Source organism: Strix aluco, chromosome 4 (assembly GCF_031877795.1).
Source record: "Strix aluco isolate bStrAlu1 chromosome 4, bStrAlu1.hap1, whole genome shotgun sequence".
Lineage (NCBI taxonomy): Eukaryota > Metazoa > Chordata > Aves > Strigiformes > Strigidae > Strix > Strix aluco.
The window spans coordinates 108,630,463-108,653,668 of NC_133934.1; the positions used below are offsets into that span (position 1 = coordinate 108,630,463).

At 39.6% G+C, this 23,206-nt stretch overlaps 1 protein-coding gene across 2 annotated transcripts; it reads right to left on the bottom strand.

Annotated features, from left to right (window-relative positions):
• Positions 1–493: 493 nt before the first annotated feature.
• Positions 494–17,120, bottom strand: DIO2 (iodothyronine deiodinase 2). Of its 2 annotated transcripts, none has more exons than XM_074824857.1 (2): positions 16,436–17,120; positions 494–5,796 (listed from the first exon to the last, which is right to left on the bottom strand). In XM_074824857.1, the coding sequence occupies exons 1-2, from the start codon at positions 16,655–16,657 to the stop codon at positions 5,179–5,181; spliced, it is 840 nt and encodes a 279-aa protein (XP_074680958.1). In that variant the 5' UTR covers positions 16,658–17,120; the 3' UTR covers positions 494–5,178. The 2 variants fall into 2 exon arrangements, with proteins under 2 accessions (XP_074680958.1, XP_074680960.1); XM_074824859.1 differs by having other exon boundaries at positions 5,224–5,796.
• Between the last annotated feature and the right edge of the window lie 6,086 nt (positions 17,121–23,206).

Genomic DNA, 23,206 nt, shown 5'->3' on the forward strand with positions numbered 1-23,206 from the left:
GAAATTTCTAAAATACAGATAAATCACAAAGTGAGTTTGCTTAGGAAGTTGCCGGACATTCTTCCATTTGAATTTTTTTCCTGTAACAGCTCTTCAACTGTGCTTTTATTTTTCACCTTTTGCATGTTCATTGAAATGGAAGCTGCAAGTATAACTGATGCATTCACAACCAATTTGTTCAGGTTTCATGTGCTACCTACAGCTCGGCATACTTTCTTCAAGCACATACTTTTTTTGAAGAGTGCAATTTTGTGCAGACTCAACTGCTATCCTTGCAGCCCTCAGTTTCTCTCCCCCTTACCTTTCTTAAAAGGTGAGGAGTAGTCAGATATTAAATTTGTCCCACTATTTTATAAAGGGGTTTGCTCATATTGCTTAATATCTAGTCAGGGTGGCGTAGGCTATTGTATTAAATACAGTTTTAAGACTCCTTGGTCTAATGTCAAAATTCCACTGCGTATCAATAAACAATATAAGAATAAAAAGACACAAAAGAGGTATATTTTCCTTTATTGTTTATTATAATACAAGAAAAACAAATCTAAAAAGCACATTTCATGGAGCACCATATTGTAACAAAATTTTGCTGGCTCTCCTACAAAGTATATTTTTGACATTTAAACAATGACACACACATAGTCAGTACACACAGGCATCTACACCCCGGTGATCTTATTAACAGTCCCAAAGAGACGCCTCTTTCAAATACAGAAACACTAAGGTGCACAGAGGAATGGCAGTGTGAGGGCATCTGAACGCCAACGGAGTTAATTACTCTTTTGTTAGCGATCTTCATAAGCACACCAGCCTTCATTGTCTCACCCTAATCTCTCTTCTCTGAAGCCTCCAAATTGGGCCCAAAGATCACTGAATATGGATCCGGCACAGACATGGTGCAGAGTTGAACAAAACTGGCCAGTATTCCCTAACCTGATACCTCTTATTGCTTTGGTTATAGTACTGAATGAAAGTCTTAAAAACTCTTAAACCTACACCCCACATCACAGGAAAGCCACTTTCACACATACAGAAACATAACCTCCCTCCCCACACACACCTGAACACACAGCACTGATACCTTTTTGAGAAGCTTTGTGGGTTTCCCCACCAAGATCACCTTCATAAAAATGATTGCATTTTTTTTCCAAAGTGTTCAGACAGTTGTTCAACAATATAGTTCATAATATATTTCTTTCTTTTTAATAGACAGGCCATGTCTTCCTGCTGCCTTAAATTTATGTCATTGTCTACACAAGCAAGAGCAAAATGCTATCGTTTTCACCTGTACAAAATGTTTTACATTCATTTTATACAGCGCTAAATAATGACGCTAAGCACAGAACAATGTAGAATGATAGCCCAGAATAGCTTTTTACTTTGCTCAAAATGAAGAAGTACTGGAAGTTTCCCATACTAATGTTGAGACACAGTATTGGGGTCTCTATTATATACAGTAGCCTTCCAGAATACTTTCAGGCACCTATTTTGTGAGCTATTGCTCAATATGTATGTCACACTAAAGCACCTCAAGTAATATGGTTTTGTGCCCTCAAACAGTGAGAATAAGAGACAAAAGCAAATCCAGCCTCACAGCAGACTAGACCAATTGTGAAGTATGATGCTAGCAAGGTAGCAAATTTCTGCCTGGACCCAAAACAACCCACTGTTACAATAATTTTGAGTATCTGACATATGGCCACTTCTACCACTAACTGAGGACAATGTATGAAGTTTAGTTTAAAACCTTTTCTATAAAATGTTTTAATTTTGTCAACAAAAAAAATAGCTTGTATTTCTCTATCAGCAACTTACAAAAGATAATTTTTTCTTCTAAGCCTATTTCTCTTTGAAATACTTCCTCTGCTTTCTGACCACAAATTTTCTGTGTAAATTTAAGGATTTGCAAAATGTATTTCTGTCTTTATAATCAGTGAGGCTGAACTATCTTTAAGGTTTGGGCAGGATAATGTATTCATATTGCCAAGAAAGTAATGAAGTTATTGTGTATTTTTTCTTGTGGAAAATCCTTGTGGATTTCCCATTTACAGGAGCCAATTTTATAATTCCTCTATACTGTGTGATGAACAGGCATCTATGAATAACAAGACAAAATAATGGAAATTCAAAAGGAGAAAAATGGTCTTGAAAAATAACTGTAACTTTAGAAATGCAAAAGGATATTAACTAACTGAATTAGTAACTCAGACTCTCTCCTCTGAGCTAAAGGTATGTTTCAACAGCTGTGCTAAACATTTGGCTAGCATTTCCTGGATAAACAGTTCAGACTTCAACTGTATGATGGGGAAAAGATGAGAGAAAGAAAAGACTTACTAGTTTAAGTTTTACAAAGGCTATGGAGTTGCTATGGATTAATAAAGTTTCAGAGGACTGAAGAATAGGGTATAATAAGGAAAAGATGTTGTGCTGGGTATATCAATACATATTTTCACCTGGAGTAATGTCTACAGCTTTACTCACCTGAGTAAAAGGACAGTGTAGCAAAACCAGAAGAGATTCAGAAACAAGCAAAGAATATGGAACTGTATAAGAATGTGCATTATTGCTTGGCTTAAGAAACAAACAAATGATATGTAAATTTCTATATAGAGTATATAATCACTGACATACAGAAGAAAAATTGGGATCACTCCTGTTTGTATGTTTTAGCATACAAGAGCAAGAGATGAGAATGACATTGAAAAGTAGCCAATTTAAATCTGAAAAAAAATCTCAGTTTATTTGGTTTTCTTTGTTCTTAAACATGATGGGTTTTTATTTTAGTGTTCCCCGCCTCAAGAAATGTTTAGATCTCAAAACTGAGGATCAGCCTCTCATAGGGATGATGAGACATCAACAATCACATTTGACAAGACAAAAATAATAAGGGCTGAAACTAATGAAAATTCCAGAAGAAATTATTGCAACTTCCCCTGAAGCATCTGATACAGTCAGAGGTAGGACACTGGATTAAATAAACCATGTAGTTTGACTATGTTACTGTTTCTATGATATTAGGTTTAAAGATTTCAGTTATATAGCCCAGTTAATGATGAAAATGTGTAAGTCTTCCACACTGAGCAATGAGTTACAGTAACATTAATAAATGGGAGGACAGAATAATTATTATTATTGGTCTTAGACACCACTTCTGTGTGCATGCATATGTATATACATAAAAATATATTATATATATGCATACATAAATGCATACAAACATATAGACACACACACAGACACAGACTTCTGAGATGTGGGACTCCCCAGAAGGTCTGAAGACCATTCTTTACACGCTTCTCTGATACACATTACCAAACTGTGTAAGTGTGTGTGTGCATATGTTTAACAGCGGGCGGAAGAAAATTTGAGAAGGAAGGGAAGCATGAACCTGATTGTAGGAGAAATCACTCATGTTACTGTCATTATTTCAGATCTGTGCTTGAAAACACATTTCCAAATGCCCTGTACATTGGCTAAGTTGACCAACAGCCAAGCAAGAAGAAATACACAATATTAAAGGGACATTGTGAAAATGAAAATATTTATGTATATGTTTTCTGTTCTTTCCTGTGTTAGTATTAATACATCACATTCCTGACAACTGTCAGGATGAGAAATTAAAAAAACTAATTTGATTTTTGCCACTTACCCTGTTTATCTGTTTCATGTTTCTGCCTAAGTTGAGAGAAAACTTGATAGTCCATCTCCTTATGGGTTTTCATTTATCAGCTCAAATGGGTTAGCTCATTGTAAACTTGCTTTTTCATCAGGCTTGATCAAATCATTTTAGTTTCAGGAATACCTAAACTTAATGTATACTCTAAGTTGACAGCATCTCATTAAACATAATTAATAATTCCTCAGACCCATTCATATGAAAATTCTGCCACCTTTTACACTCACATTAATTCACACTATTTGCCCTCCCTGTTTCTCTGGGAAGGCTTTTGAGAACACAAATGAAACAAACAGACTATCACCTCATCTGGTAGCAGAACTGCAGCTAATCAATTCTGAGGCTGCAAATAACTCAACTACCAGCCAAACTAACATAGCTCTAAACTAGTTGCAGGTAGCTGAAATAGCAAAAATCAGCATGACTACATTTAACAGGGTAAATGACAAGATAGGTTTCCATTTCAATGAGGTAAAGTTGTGTATAAGTTCCCCCATCCCCAACATACATCTGTAAGGTCATTATCTCAAATAAAAATAAAAGAGAGAAATAAGTTACTTTTTAAAAAGCTAAAAATGAAATTACCTTTAAGCCTATTGCTAGACAGAAAGAAATCAAGCCGGATAAAGAAACAGAGAAGAGAACCAGACAATATTGATAAATGTGTGTTGTCAGCTCTGAGAACCGAGGATTGGTTGGCATCAGCTGAGTTTTGTCTCATGATGCACGCTCGAGATGGTTCTCACTGTTTGGTTACCAATAGTCCAGGTTTTTTCGTTTTCAAATTGCAATGGGCTTATTCGATCACCTTTATCTTTTTGGTCCAACTCCATAAACTTTTTAGCATCTTTCTCAGCAGGCACAGGCCTGCATACTGGATACAAACGTATAGCTAGAATTACATAGTTAATATGCTGTGCAGAGGCATCCATAGAGAGTACAAATACCAGCATACAATGTTTCGTCTTGATCTGAGCAGACAATGTGCATGCAAGATGCATTGCATGGTGGTTCCTGTAGTCTCTGAACAATAAAAATCTCTAAGAGAGAGGACAATTGCCACACTCGACTGCATTTCTATGCAAAGTAATTGCAAACCTCCTGGCTCCTCCCAGTTCGCTTGCACTGGCTGCAGGAGGGTAAAGAAACGTTACTGATTAAATTCATGGCACTGCCTTTCCATGGATTGCCTTCCAAGCAACAACACTTCTGGCTCACCCCAGGGTAGGCACTTCATGAGGTGGCTCCCTGGCAGACCTCACCACTCTTCCTGCTTGCCAGCAGCACCTTTTCACAGAAGCATCTTCACCTCTTCTGTCCCGTAGCAAGCGCAGGAGTGGGATTTTTTTCATACAATAATGTTTCCGTGGAGTTAGTTTTTTGTTTTATTTTCTTTTCCTCGTTAATGTTCATTTGACCTTATTATCAAATGTGTTCTCCTGCAATCATCTGAAAGGCCTTATTCAAACCAACATATGTTTTCTTTTTTTCCCTTTTACATCACCTTAAAGGGACACATCTGTTGACATAGCTTCTGTAGAGAATGGATTTCATCTTTTGCTGAAGTTTTGTTCCAGCCAAAGCCGAACCTCCTGCAGATTGTAGAAAAAGGGGCCTTTACCTCCCAGGTAGGCGATTTTTTGTCTCTGCACAATGCATACTCGCTCAAATGAAACCCCATAGGCCACATTGGCATTGTTGTCCATGCAGTCAGCCACCACTTGGCACTGGGGTGGCAAGGAAAAGCGCTCTAGGAGCTGGTGAGCAGCTGCACATCGGTCTTCCTGGTTCCTGTGTTTCTTAACTTCAAATGAAGAGGGAGAGATTCCAGGGGCAGCCCAGCCATCTGACGGGTGAGCCTCATCAATGTAGACCAACAGAAAGTCAGCCACACCAGAGAACTCCTCCACCAGCTTGCTGAAGGCCGACAGCTGGCTTGTGAACGGTGGTCAGGTAGCTGAACCAAAGTTGACCACCAGTGGCCGCTCAGAGTTGGCAAAATCCAGAAGGTGGCATTTGGTTCCACACTTGCCACTGACACTCTTCCAGCTGCTACTGCTGCCATCACTACCCTTGGCTATGTGGATTACACTGGAGTTTGGGGCTTCTCCTCCCAGTTTGACCTGACAGCAAAACAAATTAAAACATAGCGAGTTAGTGTGACTTGCTTGTCCAGTATCCTTAAGGCTTCTCTCTTCAAATAAATAGTCACCTGTTCAAAGAGTATATCTAACTACTTGCATGGTCACTAGCATGGGGATATGGCAAATCATCACAAGCAGCAGCTTCAAAAAGTCTATCTAGTCCATCTCCATTCACAGTGCAGGGAAATGTGGCATTCCTGACAGGTATATCACTTCATTATTGTTAGAAAATTTGATCAGAGACCTGTCTTGTCCTCCTGTCCACTACACACATAGTCCTGTCCACCCTTATGTATTTACAGACTCTTATTTGCTTTCAGACAGACTACCTCCAATTTCTTCTAACATTTCTCTGTAAGCCAAATTTTCTAGACATGATTTTTTCACTGCCATCCTGACTTCTCTCCACTTGGTTCACATCTTCCTTGAAGAGCAGTGTTCAAAGAGTTTTTACTAATTCTCAGAATAATCAGACAATTACTTCTTGTATCTCATAGGCTACACCTGTTTATACATTCCAGATGTCTGCTTTTTACAAAACATGACTGTTTTGGAAAAACAGTAGACTGTTGACTAGGGGTTAGCTAGTGAGAAATTTTAATGCCTAGGTCCCTTTTTCTGCCTTTCTAGTTGCTTCCCACCATGGAATTTGGCAATTCATCATTCCAGCCTCAATTTGGTGCTTTGCACTTGGCCCCATTGCACTGCATCCTATATTTCAAGTCATTTTTCCAATTCTCCGAAATCATTCTGCATTGTATTCATGATCTTCACAACACATATGCAGTGCCTTTCAATTTTGAGAGGTTTGCAGATTTCATATGTGTATATTCTCTTCAATCCTGCAATCCAAGAAGGAAAATACTCAAGAGTACCAAACACAAGAGATCTCTGCAGACACCCACTCAAGATATCATGCTGTTTTGACAGTGGACCATCCAATATTGTGCTCTCCAAAGGGTTTTCTATCTACTTTGCAGTAATTTCATCAGTGATTGAGTGACACATTTCCTTCTACTGCAATGTTTCTCTAGAAGATGATTGGGGAAAAAGCAGCAGGAAAAGGGGAAAGTTTATATGATGGTTGAAGTAGGGTGAAGTGAAAATGAACTGTTCTTAACTCTAACCCCAGATCTAACTCAGACCCAACAGGCAATTGTGGAAAAGTCATTTGGCCTGACCATTTCTATTTCCCTGCCTATAGGAAAAAGACAGAATATAAGCATCTCACAGAAGGGACTGCCAGAACAAGGTGACGCCTGCAGAGGGCTCCAAGATCCTTAGCTGACAACTGCTATAGAACCACAAAGTATTACATAAGACAGTAAGTTTTTAGTGAGCTCTGCCACAGCAATTCCTATATATCTGCCTTTAACATCAAGCTCTAGTATAACTGTCTCCTGTCTATTTGATTATGTTCAGAACTGTTGCTTTGAAAGAAACATACAGGGCCAAATACTGAAGTCTTTCGTATTTATTTCTTTCTGAAGCTACATTCCAGTTGAAGTCAATAGAAGTTAATGCTGAATGAGAACAGTGTAAAAACTGAATAAATAACTTGACTTTTGGTGCACTGCTAGTCTACATTACATTATAGGGTGTCTTGGTAAGTCAGATACAGTAAGAAGTTGAATTAACAGCCGAATACTTAACCAATGCTATTGCTGCTGCACACAGATCTAGAGGCAAGTATATTGTAGATATTGGATCCTCCATTTCTTCCTGAGAAACCTGACTACCGTGAACAAATCTACAGTTATTCATGATTCAGCATTATTTCATCAGAATAGCAACAGAAGCAAGAGTTTGTAAGACACTGTCCTTAAAGCTGCCAGAATTCACAGCTACATGAGGAGGTCTCACAGCATGTTGGCACTCGATATAAACATCATTTTGACTATTTTCTGTGGGGCAAATTGAGACACAACTGTGCCGCCATTCACTTGGAGATCAACAAGGAAGAGAGACACAGAAAGAAAGACTGCCTGAGCCCCACAGATGTCTCCAGGCCAAGAACATAGTGATCATGTCACTGGGAACAGGGGATGTGCAGCTGCAGGTGCACTTCAGGCAAGGGAAGCAAGTGATGCCCCAGGAAAGCACAACCCCTTGTGGCTCCCCTCTCCGTAAACCTGCATCTGCAGCATTGCTATCTGCTAGAGACTCAGTAACAGTTAAAAAAAAGCCTTGTGCTCATTTGCCTTCAAAAGCTAGTGAGGTTTGAAATAGCTGAGATTAGGACCTGCTATGTGAGTGTGCTGTCTGTTGAACTCAAGGAAGGAAAAGAGCTGTATCCCACTTTTTAAGAAGAAAGGATCTATCCAGAGAGAGGCAGGCTCAGAGACTTAGGCTGTAGCATTTAAGAAGTAGCATTAAGCATCTTGCAGTGTTTAAGAAGTGCTGCTACAGGCCACCTACACCTTAGCAGGTAGTATGTATTCTTCTGTGCACCTGTTGAAGATCTCATTTCTCTCTGCCATTCTCTGCAGTAAGATAGGTAAAACAGGAGTGAGTAAGGTAAAGGGCCAGACCTGAGCAAAGAAATACACAGGTCAAGGTCATGTGGCAGCCATATAATCATTCTGAGGGCTGCATTCAATCCATAAATCAGCTAGACAACTCAGCGTTTTGTGATAAGTTGGTAACTACCAAAAAAGGGCACATCTCAAGAAACACATCTCCACAAACACTAGATCCCTCTTTACCTAGAAAGCTTAACTGTTCTTGCAGTACCAAGCAAATGCTTTTTCAGAGCTAGCTTGCCCAAAATGTGCCTTTTGGACAAAGCCTGACATGTAAGTATTTGTGCTGCACCCACTCCCTGGATGAATAATGGACCTCAGTATTTAGGAGTGTGCACTCATCTAGTCAAAGAAGTAATAACATGTGATTTATCTCATAAATCACAATTAAGCAATACACTTTGAATTTCTAATATTTGCTGGCACTCTTCAGAGGAGAAGAAAAGTAAGGGGAAAAGGATGGAAGCAGCTAAAACTCAGCAATGAACAGAGCTGCTCAGGAGACAAGAAACATCTGAGCATCTGTTTCCCCTCACTCTTCTGGTTTTATTTTAATGAAACTATTATGACTGAAAATACTCTAACCAACACTCTTGAACTGGGAAACCACAGTCTGTTTCTTGATCATATTTAAGCAGAAAGAGGCTACATATTGTAAGTTCCTCATTTCCAACTCTTCACTCAGGTCTACCAAATGCTTCTATTCCTATGTGAGTTTGCAAACCCTGATGGAACAGACAAACAAAACAAATCCCACAGCATGGGAATGCCCTTCAAGTACTATTTAACACTGATACCAAGGGTGGCAATGTATTTCCATGTTCTCCACCTATGCAAGTTTGCATTATGTCTCTCATACTCCTTATTGACCTAAAAATAGATGGATTTAGGAAATAAAGTACAAATATGCCCTACGTCACCTTATAGCAGTTTCTCTTCATTTCCCACAGCCATGGAGTAAATCTCATTGGCCGCAGGTTACCTATCATCTTAATTTTTGTTTCTAGGAGTGCTTGTGTTGGGTTTTTTCCTCTTAATGAGACATCCTTGCCAAGCAGGCATTCATGAGGCATTTTCTGCTCTTGTATAGGAGTAATTAGGTCGGTGCCTTGTTCCATGCCAGTGTCGGACACTCCAAAAAGCAGCCCTGCCCAGTCGTTAATGCTTAAACATAAGCAGCAGCATCTCCACTAATTGGTCTTGATGAAGCGCTGACGTTCCCAAAGGGACTCTTTATTTCACCAGGCTCAGAACCGATTGACACAGTATGACAATATCATCCTTGCTGATCATCTGCATTGTAGGCTTTGGCTGTCTTCTTTGTTGTTATTGAAAGAAAAAATAGCTCTTGGAAAAGAAAATCAAGCAATGAGAAAACAAACAAAAACCCCCATGTATTCAGCCAAAATGCTTTTGAAATCTTACACAAAGGCAGGCAAAATATAAATTCTGAGAAACAAACTAGCAGAATTCCCCTCACACGCAATCCAGTATTTTTACAATCACGTACTTATGTGCATGAATATTCAGGCATTCGGCGACAGCCTTCTGGATGAGGTAGAAACCAGGCAGCGCCCAGGCACCCCCCTCCTACGAAGACTGCATGGGACACGCAAGGTAGGCCAACCAAATATGAGAGCCATCCAAGCCAACAACAAGAGCAAGCACCAGCCCAACACCAAAGCAGTGACTTGCATCATTTGTGCAAATTTTGTGTTTGCTTGACAGCCTTGGTACTGCATCTCCTTCTCCAAGTCTGCATGCAGAGTGAAAAGAGAACAAGGCTGCTGATGCTTTAGCACACAGATTGCAAAATGAAGGAGACTTAAGAGCAGGAAAGAAAGCCCTATTCATAAACTACAGGCTAGAAATAGCACATACTGCTAACTTTGTTGTACATTCTCCCTGAGGACTAGGAAAAGCCCCACGGACAAAACATCGCCTCCTCATTTACCTTTTCTTTTTTCTCATTTTGCTTTTATCAGCTTTAGCATAACCATCCTGGGATCCTGTGCACTGGAATATGGCTTTCATTCCCTGCATGAGGGATTTTCAAACAGTTGGGCAGACTCATCAGGCTGTGTAATCCCCTAAAGAAAATAGGTGTTGCCAGACAATTAGCATTCTGTGATATTAGCCATTTAAATATGGACATGCTGTGTTCAGGACTGAAGTCCAGCAACTGGTAATGAACTGAATCCCCAGAGTTTTTTGCTCCTTTTCAAATTCTCTGATTTAATCCCATTCAGCTAAATATAGCCTCTGAACAACACGATATTTCTCAGTGCTTCATCCAAATCATAATCAGACTCTGGTCAGAGAATTATACAAATTATTATTTTTGTTTTCTTATTTACATGACCCAGAGTTGTGCAGTGGATAAAAACTACAGGAGGCCCTTTTCTGGAGTAGTATACATGAGTGGAATCTCTTCATTTGACATGGGGAGGTGGCAGCTTGCTTTAAGAGACCCAATTACTTGAATTGGAGAGCAGAGACTTGAACTGACTGGAGTTCTCCCAGAGTCCAGAGTCTTTTATTTAGGATCAGGTGTGTAAAGCTGAGGGAAGAAAGTGGGAGACAAATTAAAAGGGCACAGTCCAGATAAAAATAACTAGTCAAATGCTGCTCTCTTTATTTAAAAACTGCCAGTCCCACAAATGAGTATGTGTGGCAGAGGGAAAGCATAAGGGAGCCTTTTGCTTTGCACTCTTATAAAATAAAATGGATAACTTTAGTTCCTCTGATCAGAGAGCCTACAACAAGCTTCTTAAGGGCTTATGTCTCCCTCAAGATGGGAGCATGGTCTGTGACATCGTGGCCACTGGGCCACTTGCTGCCCTTGTGGACTCTTACCTACAGGTGACAGAGGCCTTCACCACTCTTTATTAGTCAGCACCTGGGGGACATTTGAAGTTCATTTGGATATATGGTTTGTTTTTTTTTTTTCCACCCAGCTTTAGCACTGTATGAATACACAGTGGTGGTTTTGTTGGAGAGGAAAAGCTGGGGCACAAGGACTGGGTATGATCTTTTTCCTGGGTGGTGCCCGTTAGCTAATTTTCTGTGTCTACCACAGCAGAAGGAGGTTTTCACAAGGGTTTGACAGAAAAGCAAGCAGTCCTTTCGGGCAGTTTTTCACACATAAGGGTGAAAATGAAAGACTGCAGAGAGGTGGTGTGGAAGAAGTGAAGTTAGATCTGCAAAGTGAAACAGGTAGGATGAGACCCCATGTGGGACAGGAGTTGTCATATTTCTTTTCCTACCCCTTGTCTGTCTTCAGTGTTTGAACTGTAAGCTCTGTGGGACAAACTGTCTGCTCCTCTTGTTTAGGACACTGCCTAATACAATGGATCCCTGGTCTGGATTGGTCTTCAGACACTACTATAACAAACATGATTATATATTAATAATAATGACAATGTTTTAATAATAATAATAATAACAATGACAAACCCAAATCCTGTTGAATTTATGTTCCAAACACTGCAGGAAAGGTTTTAATTTGGTTTGGTTTTGTTTTTCTCACTTCTTTCAAGATTGTTTTCATTTGCAAATGTCAATGAAAACAATTCTGCTAAGGCTGAACTTTGTAAAACCAATATAATATTTTTAATACCACACAATGTCTAGTTCTAAACCCTGAAACTATACAACACACTCTTTCCCAAATTCCCTTTATCACTATCAAATGCAGAGAGACACACTTCCTTACCTTGCCAGACAAAATAAATGCAAGTAGTAAGTACAGAGGTTATGTCTTTGTTTCAACCTTTAGAAGATTTCCCCAGAAATCAGTTACTGGACAGCCAAAGACCAGGTAAAGGATCATGCCATCATATTACTTTCACATATAGCTTTGTGATAATGCTGTGCAGCATGCATTTAACGTGACCATTTCAGGCTGTCCTGCTTTGTGTACTGATTTATTTTAGGAATAAATGATGTACCTATAAGCCAGGCAGAAGTAGCCAAAAGTAATATAATTGTGCCTCCCTGAAATCTCAGGAAAATCCCACTGGGTGTTTACTGAACCAGCCTACTTGCTGCTACATCCAGAGCTGGGTCTATGCTGTGAAGTTGGGATCCAGTGCCAATCATTATCTCCTTGCTGGGTCTGTCATGGCAGAGCTTGCTGCTGGCCCATTCTAAAGAGAGTAAAAAGCTCTACAAGTACACACATCCATCACCATCCATTGCTTGAGATACTAGCATCCTTCTGAGGACTGTAACATACATTTACACACACGTGCATATATGCACGCATGCATGTTACGCCCATAGCTATGACAGCATTCCTCATATCTATACATATGTGTACATATATATGTGTATACATATACAGAGAAATGAGAGAGGACTAACTCCTGAAAGAGCAGATTATGTATGCCTGTGTGTATTTTTGCATTTATACACATACACGTATATGTATGTACATACACATACAGATATACACACACATATATATCTATATACATACAAACACACGTGAAAGTGTAGATATCTATACACACGTGCATACATGATTTGCTTTTCAGGAGTCAATCCACTCATTTCTGTGGATAAACAGAGCACAGTAAATTAGAAAAATAACATTTAAATAAAATAGTTGCACTCTTTCAATTACATAAAGTTAATGTAGCTTGACTACTAGCTCTATTTATCTCTGTTATGACAATTAATCTGGTCCTAAAGACTCCCTTGTTGTAATGTAAGACATGCTTGCCTCTCAGAAAATAGGAGGATGTTCTATATATCATAAAGCTGGTGCAGTGTAGACAGTATCAACACTATGTGACAGGTACTGAACTCAGAGCTAAGGAAGTAAAAAGAAATATATTAATCATTGATAAAGTTTACATAAGAAAATAAACACAAGATCAATCATTTTGATTCCAGTGGGACTGTAAAATGTGGAGAAAACAAGTCATATAGAAAGTTCCAATAAAAAAAAATATTGAATATACTCTGTATACAATACAACAAACTCTGCATTGCTTCCGCACTGAGGATGTTAAAATCTTCAACTGTTGCTAGGTAATCTTGCCTATGAAATAATTGCCCTAACCAAAAACTCATGTGCAATAATACTTCATAACAACAAAAAGCAGAACAAAAGCAAGTTGAAATTTGAGTAAGATATTCAAAAGTTTTTCTAGAAGGGAAAATGCATCAGAATAGCTATTTTCAAATATACCCTAACTCTTTGAAGATCATCTCTTGTGCACACTAGTCTTGAAACAAAATCACTTAATTCTGGGACAGTCTGCATGCTTTCAAGGCAGAGCTCCTTTCTTGGTATAAATTTACTTTAATCCAGAACGTAGTATCTACCCGCAGAGTTTTTCTGGAATGGCTTACACTAAATTTTTCTGTGAATAGAAATTTTACATCAAGGACTTTTGTGAAAAATGTTATGAAATGTACTCAGGAAGAGTTCTGCCTAAGTGACAAAAAACATAGTAAAACCAAGTATAGTTACATCCAGTCTTCTGCTAACTGGCAGTCTAGTTTTGTTTTTTTTCAGGCATCTGCAATTCTGCTATTCTAACTGAAAAATGGTGATTATCTCATAAATACTGCTCAATGGAATGAGCTTAAGCATCTGCTTAAGTACTTTGCTAATACCTGGCTTCAGCTGGCAAACTGGAGCAATAAGCAATCACGGTTATGGTATCGACTACACCTTGATATGTTGTTTAGTACCCTGATTCCATAATATTTTCATTTCATACCCTCACTAATTGTCTAAGATTAAAATATCACAACTGGGCAGTCCTATTCGGAATTTAGAGAAAGATAATTTAAGGAAAAGGATGCTTTGTGGGACAGTCTTTAATATATTTTATTATCTCTCATGCTTTTTAAACATGCCACAAAGCAGGGTATATTTCAAATTTTTTCAACTCTACCAGTACAACTTTCCATCTGAAACATTTTTTTCTTTCTCTTCCTTACAGAAGCAGCAGAAGATTCTCCTCTATTGGGGAGGTGATGACTCTTCTCCTCATATTGCTCCTCAGTTTGTTGTGTCCCCTCTATAATTTGATTTTTACATTTATCTACCTTTCTGTGACAATCAAGAGTTTCCAATGATCTTCTGTTGTTATGGCCCATAATTCTATTAAGGAAAACAGAGTCTCTCCATGAAGTGTTGGTCAATTAGTTTCATCTTAAGGATAGCTGGCACAGATGGGTTTTTTCCTGGTTTTGGAACAAGGTGATAAATTTAGTTATGTTTGTATGCATTTTTCTGCCGAGTTCATTGAGGCCCAGAATTCATTCTAGGGACCTTAAAGCCTGATTGGCCTGAACAACCTTGGTTATTTAATGATGATAAGGAAGAGTTTTTAATTACCAAAGTTCAAAGTATGAGTTTCATTGCCAACACCAAAAATAGCACAGCGTCATCCTCCCTGTAGCTTCTATGGTTGACACCAACAATACTGAAGAAAAGGCAAAGTATGACTTCAGAAAGTACGGAAAGGCACATGACATCTTTATTTTAAATCATTTTGTGTTATTTAAGCAAAATGAGATTGAAAATGGATGTAAGGTTTCTTACAGCTCCACAACTTCTCCAGACCCTGGATCACACACCAGTCCCAAATGTGGGAACTGGAAACTTGGCTGTTTCAGAGCTGTGCTACCAACCTCCACTGGAGCCTTGACCAAGTCACATGTTAACTGTCCTGCCTTGCCTTGTCTGTAAAATGGGAACAATTGTGTTCACCAGTCCATTTAACAAGGCCACTGTAAAATGTACTTACTTAATGTCTCTGAAGAGACTAAAACCAGAAACTAGAAGGTCTAGGAGAATAGTGAGCTTCATTCAGCATTACTTTACTTGGGTAGCCAGCTGGCTGATTCCTAGGGTGGCAGTACGAGGTTGACCTATTTGGCAAAAGCTAGTGTTATTTATATTTGTCTTACACTGAAAATTATGTCCCCAGGGCTTGGGTTTCAGGCTAAGTAGCATGTATTCTATATCACAAAGCCAGCAAACACCAACACCACCAGCTCTTCACATCTCTAGGCAAGAGCAAATACAAAAGCCATTATGGGGGAGCTAAAGGGGACTGGGGGAAGGCGATACAAAAAGAAATATTTCAAAAGATACAGAGGTATCATTTGGATGACCTCATGACATCACATGGGGTATGTTAAATTAGATGGTCTAAATAAGACAACACATTAACAGACTAAGCACTGTTTTGGAAGCCACAGAGCTCTGAATCCAGTTCTCCTTACTAACTGGGTGGCCTGTGCAAGAAATTTCATCTTTTTGGGTCCACCTTTTCAATTTATAAAAGGGAACTATAACTACCTTATGAGAACTGGGCAGTACCACTGGGTAATGATTGTAGAAAAAAGGAGAAAAAAAAGTACATATTGCATAACTGCTATTGGCTTTATTAACTTAAATCATCAGGCAGCTGTCCCTCAGCTAGTCAAGTGAATTTTAATCTCTGACGTGTCTCTCTGTCACTGCTTACCTGAAGAAAAGTCTCTCTGTTTCACTCTGTGTCCGGTTTTACTATTACTTGGATGCTTCCTCCAATATAAAAATTAACATGAGTAATAGAAAACACCAGTGTAATGACAAAGGTTCATTTCTATCTTTTACTCTAATTAAAACACTTCTATGTTACATAGATGACATCTATCTACATAGAGCTCTATCTGAAGAGGCGGTCTTTGTATAATCTCTGAGGATCTCACATGGCAAACAATTAAATGACAGCTGTGGAAACATCGAGAGCATTTTACAATTATTCTTATACTTTATAAACATGAAGAGTATTATTTGTACTGGTGGTGAAACTAAGGCACTGCTAAACTAAGTGACATGGCCATGGTTGCACAGAGAGTTAGTGGCAGAGCAGAGACACAGCAGCTCCTGAATCTCGTGAACCCTTAGCTGCGACTTAGAAGTACTGCTCCTTTCAGCTGATACCGCTCCCATCAAACTTAACGTCAAATAGGGGATAGTCTGCACCGCACAGCGCCATTCCCTTCCCTTCTCCGTTGACAACCGGGATGTTCCTCCCGGCTTACCCACCCCAACCTGCCGGTGCCCAGCCCCGGGTACCCACCTGCTTGTAGGCGTCCAGAAGGAAGCTGTTCCAGACACAGCGCAGCCCCTCCGAGGTCAGCATCCTCCGCCACTCACCGCGCCCGGACTCAGACCGGCTCAGAAATAGCACCATGTGCTTCAGGAGGATCACAGAGTCATACAGTGCAAGGAAGAGGCAATTGGAAAAAAAGACCGGCAAGATCTGAAGCGTGATCAGCAAATCCACACTTAGCAGACCCATCTTCCTTTACTGCTTCTCTTCAGCCGGATGCCTTCAGCTCCCTTTTTTGCTCTGTACCCTCATTTAAAAAAGTAAAGTAAAAAGCATTTCAAAAGCTTTGTCACCCCTCTCCCAGCTGCTCTCTTTAAAATGAGCAGAGATGGTTAAATATGAGCAGGCTGGTTAAAACCATAACTGCATGATACTCATTCAACTCGGAGCTGCTTATTTTTCAGAAACTAAGATGTTAACAAAAATTCTTCCCTTAACCAGGAGACCTGATTTTGTTGAAGAGAGAGGCAGCTGTGTTTCCAGTTCCCTGCAGTTACAAAATTTAAGCTGACACTGTTAATTGTTAACTTTCCTGCACTATCCCATTGTTTCTCAGCTATTTAAGCATTGAACAGACCTCTCATTTCTGTGTCAGTAAAGCCAGCTACCAGGTGCAACAATAGTTTTTTTTTTAAAAAAAGGTTTATGTACATAAACTTTCTGTTCCTTCCTCCCTCCCTCCCTCTTTCCCTCTCTCCCTCCCCCCGCCCCCCCCCCGCCCCGCCGCCTCCCTGTATTCCTGCCTTCCTCCTCTCGCCCTCTCCCTCGCTATCTGCCTATGGTGCAAAGTGCTTTCCTCTCTGGAGTCCTAGCTTGCTTCCCTGAAGCCTTTTATACATTCCCTAGCTAATTGCTGCAATAGAGAAATGAAACCCTAATCTTAGTAAAGATCTTGACGTCAATGTAAAAGAGGGCTTTACTTTGGCCAGGACTGCAGTGAATAGAAAAATGAAATTCTCAAAACTTTTTTTTTTTTTTTTAAGAGAGAGGAGAAAAAAGAGAGACAGACAGCAAGGGTGGAACTTTGCTTTGAAAAGGAAAAAGAAAAAAAACAATATGCTTCTGACTGCTCTTACGAAATGCTTTCAAATTTTGGAAAAAGTATTTTCATATGACATGGAAGGTGACACAGCAATACAAGCTTCTGTTTTTTTTTTCTCATGGGTGTTTTTTTTCGTTTGCCCTTTTGTCTTTTCCAGGAAGGTGTGTGAGTTGATGCATCCCAAGAAAGGGCATATTTCTGTACATTTTTCTCCCACCTCCATGAAGTACATCATGTATAGTGTTTAAATATCTTTTGTCTTCTTGGTATTTAAGGAAACATAAGTAAATACCCAGCACTGACTTCATCTACTGATGTGTAAGAGAAGAAGATAAGAAAGAGAGAAAAAAGTTTTTAAAGGACTTGAGGTTTTTAAGCTAAAGTTCCCTGCTTAAAAAAATTATGATACAGCCTTAAATGTTGTTAATCAGCTGAGCTTCAAGAACATTAATATTCCTCTGTGATAACTATTCAAATCTGCTAGTCTAATAAGGATAACTAACTTTTGGTTAAAAGCTTATTAAAAAAAAAAAAAAAAAAGAAAGAACTTTCCTCTGGCAGAGCCATGTGTGCTTTAACAACCACAAGCATCCCCTGCAGCCTCATGCTGAAGGTTTGCTTTGTTCATTTACACTTCTCTTTTGTTTCACCTTTTTAGTCTGATATTTAGTCCTCTTTCCATGATTTTTTTTTTGGTACAGTAGGCACATTTGTTTGTTTTTTTATTTTAGCATGATTTTATCTTCCTTGGGTAAATAATTCATGTATTTCATGTTGCAGACATCCATAATTTTGTTTTTGAGTGGATGTCTTCCCTATGTGCTTATGTAGGCTCTACTCACCAGATACATTTCATTCCCAGACATGCTAGCATATCTAACCTCTGTCAACTCACATCCTTGGTAAGTAGAACAAGCTTCCTTCATTAATGTATCTTAGCCTTCATCAGTCATCACTATCCTTTCACTGCTAGCAAATGCAGAAGGTAAACACCATCAGTCTTCCCCACTCTGTATTCTTTCATTTTCAGATATTGTAATATCACTTGGGCTGTCATTATACTAGGATTCATACCTCTAGAAAGGCCACCCCATGTCTTGTCTTGGGCTCACCAAAGACAAGTTTGTTTAGGTAGCATAATACCAGGCATTTGCAAAAGATATCACCCAGACGGGATATCTTCCAGCAAATGTTTACTCAAAGAAATAACTTTAAAAGGTTATGCACATTAAACCAGTGACCTTCTGTGTTACTAGCATAAACAAAAAAAGGAACTGAGTTTCTTTTTCAAACTATAAGAATTTTGAAGTCAGAATGTTGGTGATGGCAGTGTTCTGTTGTCATAGAAAGGATTGCAACCCTACAGATCTGGCTTTATTACTAAAACCTGCAAAAACACAATATAAGCAGGCATTTATGTATCCCCACACATGGATGAGTCAGCATGCTCATATCATGTGAGCACAACACAGGAACAAGGGTCCCCAGAGCTGCTAAACTAGCTTACTGTCTGACCTCAGGCAAGCATATGTAATCACTTGATTACAAGCACTCTTAAACCTAGATTACTCTTCTGTAGATCCACCACTAAAACATACATGATTCTGTCTGGGAAGGTCCCCTTTCTTTATTTTGGGAAGGTTTGTTAAAAAGCAGGCCCGGGGATTGTTGATGACGATGCCAGATGAATCATCAGCCATTGTTTCTGAGAACAGTTTGCAAACAGCTCTGAGGACAGTCCAGCTCAGGCTCTTCCTGTTCCCCGGAGGTACAGTCAGGCAAGAACCTACTCTGGGAACACAATGTGTTCTGGGTTCCTGTGAAACAACTGCCCCTACCCACAGCATGCTTCATGGGTGAAGAGGTTGTTTGTAAGACAGCTGGAGACCAGACGGCTATGGAGCTTTGAAGTGCATCGGAAGCTGAGCAGGAAGCCCATGGAGGACTAGTGTGAGATGGTACTTCATATTTACTATGTAACCTTACTTGCCTATAAGGCAGACTGTGTGTATCAAGTTGAAAAGAACTACCTCAGACTGTGTGTTTGAGAGCTTCAGTCAAGAGATGCTGATAATCACCTAATCTAACCATAAAGAGAAAAATCTTTTGACTAACGTAAAAAGACAGATGTTGCCATTGCTGTCTTCAGAAGCAGTCTGTCCCTGCAGGGCACAAGCACTGCTTGTCAGTTTGACAGTCAGAGTACAGCAGCCCTCAACAGAGAAGGAAAGCATAATCTCTGCTGCTTCTTGTTGATACTGCTTCTCTCCTTCTTGGCTGAAACAATTCCCTGTATTTCTCTCATAGGGAAACCACTATTTTAATCTTTTGTGAAAGATGGGTACCTGCAGCATAATCTCAGTGTTGAAGCCAACGGTCTCTTGTTATTTCCCTGCAGACCTTCATGAAGCAAGGAAGAAAGGCTAGATCTTTCCAACCTCATGGCGTTAAGAGAGCCTTTACTCTCTTGAAGGAAAACTGTATGAATTTGATACATAAAGAATTAGGCAGGGTTGAAGATACACATGAAAGAACTGAGATGGGGTTCAGCTAAAGCTCATTTCAGTTACCTGCTCTGCCATACCTTCCTATATAATCTGGGCACAGCCCTACAATGTACCTCAGTTCTCCATCAGCAAAAGAAAATAAAAGTCCTCCCGTAATCTAAGGAGCAGTCAGGTCCAGTAATGGGAAATTAAACATATCATCCATAATTTGTCAAGGTGGAATGAGCAAAGCCAACAACATTAAAGCATTCACTGTTACTAGACCTTGTATGCGGCTAAAGTCAACAGTATCGTTATAGATGTTCATATTCTGTAATGTTTATAGAAATCAGTGCCATCAAAACCGATTCCATGCATAGCTTCATGTTTCTTCCCAGTTTCAACCACAGTAGCATGAAGATTAGGACACAGGCAACTAGTAAGTTTGTTTACTGCAAATCTCTTGATAACTGTGCCTAGACACGGGAAATTTGAGGTGGAGTTACTACTGCTCAGGCCACTTTCTCTGATCTCATTTTATAGTGGCTCCATCCTAGCTTTCTGGGTGTCAGTGCATTTTACAATCTTCACTTGGTTGTGTAGGTCTTTACGTGTTTGTGGCTGAACTACCTGTGTAAGCTGCCACAACACTCAATCACACTGAATCTAGATACCTAATTGCAAGACCCTAGAGCCCAAAACAAGCAGACTGACTAATATTTTGGTTACTCAGCCTTATTTTTTCAGCCTAAGCAAGACCATTTTGAATGCAATTACTCTTTGCAACACAGCTGGAAAAGGGTACCTCACAGTGACAGGCAAGCAAGGCTGCTGCTCCGGTCCTAGCCCCAGAAGGTTCATGGGAGAGATCATCCCAAAGGATTCAGCACAACCTGTGTGCCTGCCTTGCTGCTTCTCACTGCTTTCACTGCCAAAAACAAAGAATGAAGCTTTTTGTTTGAGAGCTAGTAAGCGTGTCCATGAGCTTACCCCTGGAGAATTGCGCAGCTGCACAGTGATATGGCTGGAGATGGGGAGGAGAAAGTTTAGCTTAGCTTTGCCTCCCTGGCCCTGGGCAAAATTTGTTTATTACAGCCAAACAAGAATTTGTACCTCCATCAAACTGCATTTTTTCTCTTTGCCAAAAGAGAAAAATCTTCCCCTTCTCTCAGCAACAATTCCATCACTTAAAATGTCATGGAGCGTTGACTGTTTATTTCCACTTTTTGATTAGGATCACCAGCCAGCATATTTTCTTAAAGATATAATATTTTAAATGAAAAATTTTTTTTTCAGGCAAGTCTCAGTGATATGTGGATGGATTACCCATGGCATGGATTCACCAGGCCCTGTCTTCCTCCGTCACTCCTAGCCGCAGCACCACGTCTGAATGGAGCAACGTTCATCCCCCTGGCACCCAGCCTCATTCTGCCTGCTTAAAGCTGCCTCTGTTCTCTACAGAAATTCGCTTACCAGCCTTTCAAAGGTGAGCGCACTAAATATATACTTACTGCCTAATTTATTTACCTGTTGTATCAGCCTTGGTTTTGTTTTATTTGTGTTATTCTACCACTACCATTATGCTGCATAATTGCAAGTTGATTATTCTGTGAAACTGGCAGCTGTGAAAGGTGCTGATTTAATAGCCCAGAAGACCTGATTTCTCAAGTTTATCTGTAGGGGGGCTGAGTACAGGTAGTGAGAATGCAAACTGCCCACGTGGCAATTTGGAGGGGAGTCCCTTCAGGTGGAAAAGGGAGCCAACCCCCCTGAAGATAAACCCCACTGCAATAAGAGGTTGTTTCATCCAATAGGTGTCAAACTGAGACAGTATTCAAATGAACTAAGGAAGAAAAAGACCATGTAATTGGGACACTTTTGGATAGGGAAAGAACACAGTATCCTAAGAGATGGCAAGTTATGCCTAGATTCTGGATATAACTGAGGCTGTCTTATAGGCAAGACACAGTAGTTCAGGAAGATGGAAGTGCATGAGGAGAACTGGGACTGCTGATGTCTCTACAAAACCTGTTCTGTAGAATTCAAAGCTGTCAGTCTGGTACCTTCTAAGAGCCTGCATTATTGTATGACAGCAAAGTGGAATAATTGGCTCATGGGTGTGGGTGTGTAATAGTGACAAAATTGAGGCTAGAATTCCCCACATCCCTTGGCTAATGACCCCCAAATTTCTATGCAAAACAAAAATAATCTCCTTGTTTCAATAAACTACAGGGAATAAACCTGATGCTAAAAACACACCTGGCTGAGTCAGACTTAATTTTGGAACGAAACAAAACACCCTACCACCCTAAAAGATAAGATAGTTTCTCTTAAGAAAAACACAAAGCTGTTTTATGAATAAGGACAATCAGAAGACTGTCAGAAGAAAAATCAGTCAACACAAATAGTCTGAATATTGCACAAGAGGAGGAAAAAAGACTTAAATGTATTGAACATGAGAAGAGAACAACATCTGCTTATAGATTCTGTAAATTACCTCCCAAACTCCCAAAAGAAGCTGTGACTAGAATTTAAATTCTTCCACTCATGTGACTATCCAGGTGAAGGACATGCATATGGGAGTCTTATATAGCTGTCAATAAATTATGATGTTGATGTATTCCTACCCATCTAAAACACCAGAGAGTTGTGGGAGCAGTGAAATTTTAGTAATATCTCTGTAAGTAAGTTGGCTCAAAGTTCTAAAAAAGCTCTAGCCCCAGCCTTCCCAGCTGAGTAGAGGCCATTTCCTTTTTCCCAGCTTTTGGAGAGCTCCTAATTCAGCATGTTTCATTGGAATTAAATGAGGTGTGTGTCCTTGTCATTCTTGTTGCACGTTTGTATATGAATTTCAGTTGTTGATGATAGCTACACACAATCCAAACTTTCAGTCTCCCTCCTTCACATCCTGACACATTTTAAAGTTCCACTTTCTGTGGGTAATTTTCTGTGCAGGAGTGGAGGCAGAAATGTTGAAATACCATAATAAAGATTCTTATGAATATATTTCTAGTTAAGTCAGAAACAGAAATTGCCAAGAAACCTGTTTCCTTGAACTTGAATCCTATTCTCTGACCCTTTCTTCCCAAACCAAGACAATGAGATGGTTCAGATCTTATGTGGATCGAGAACTGAGGTTTCCAGTCTTCATCAAAAGATATCCAGTCACAGTACCTCCTTATAGAAGGTCTGATATAAGAATTGGTGTGC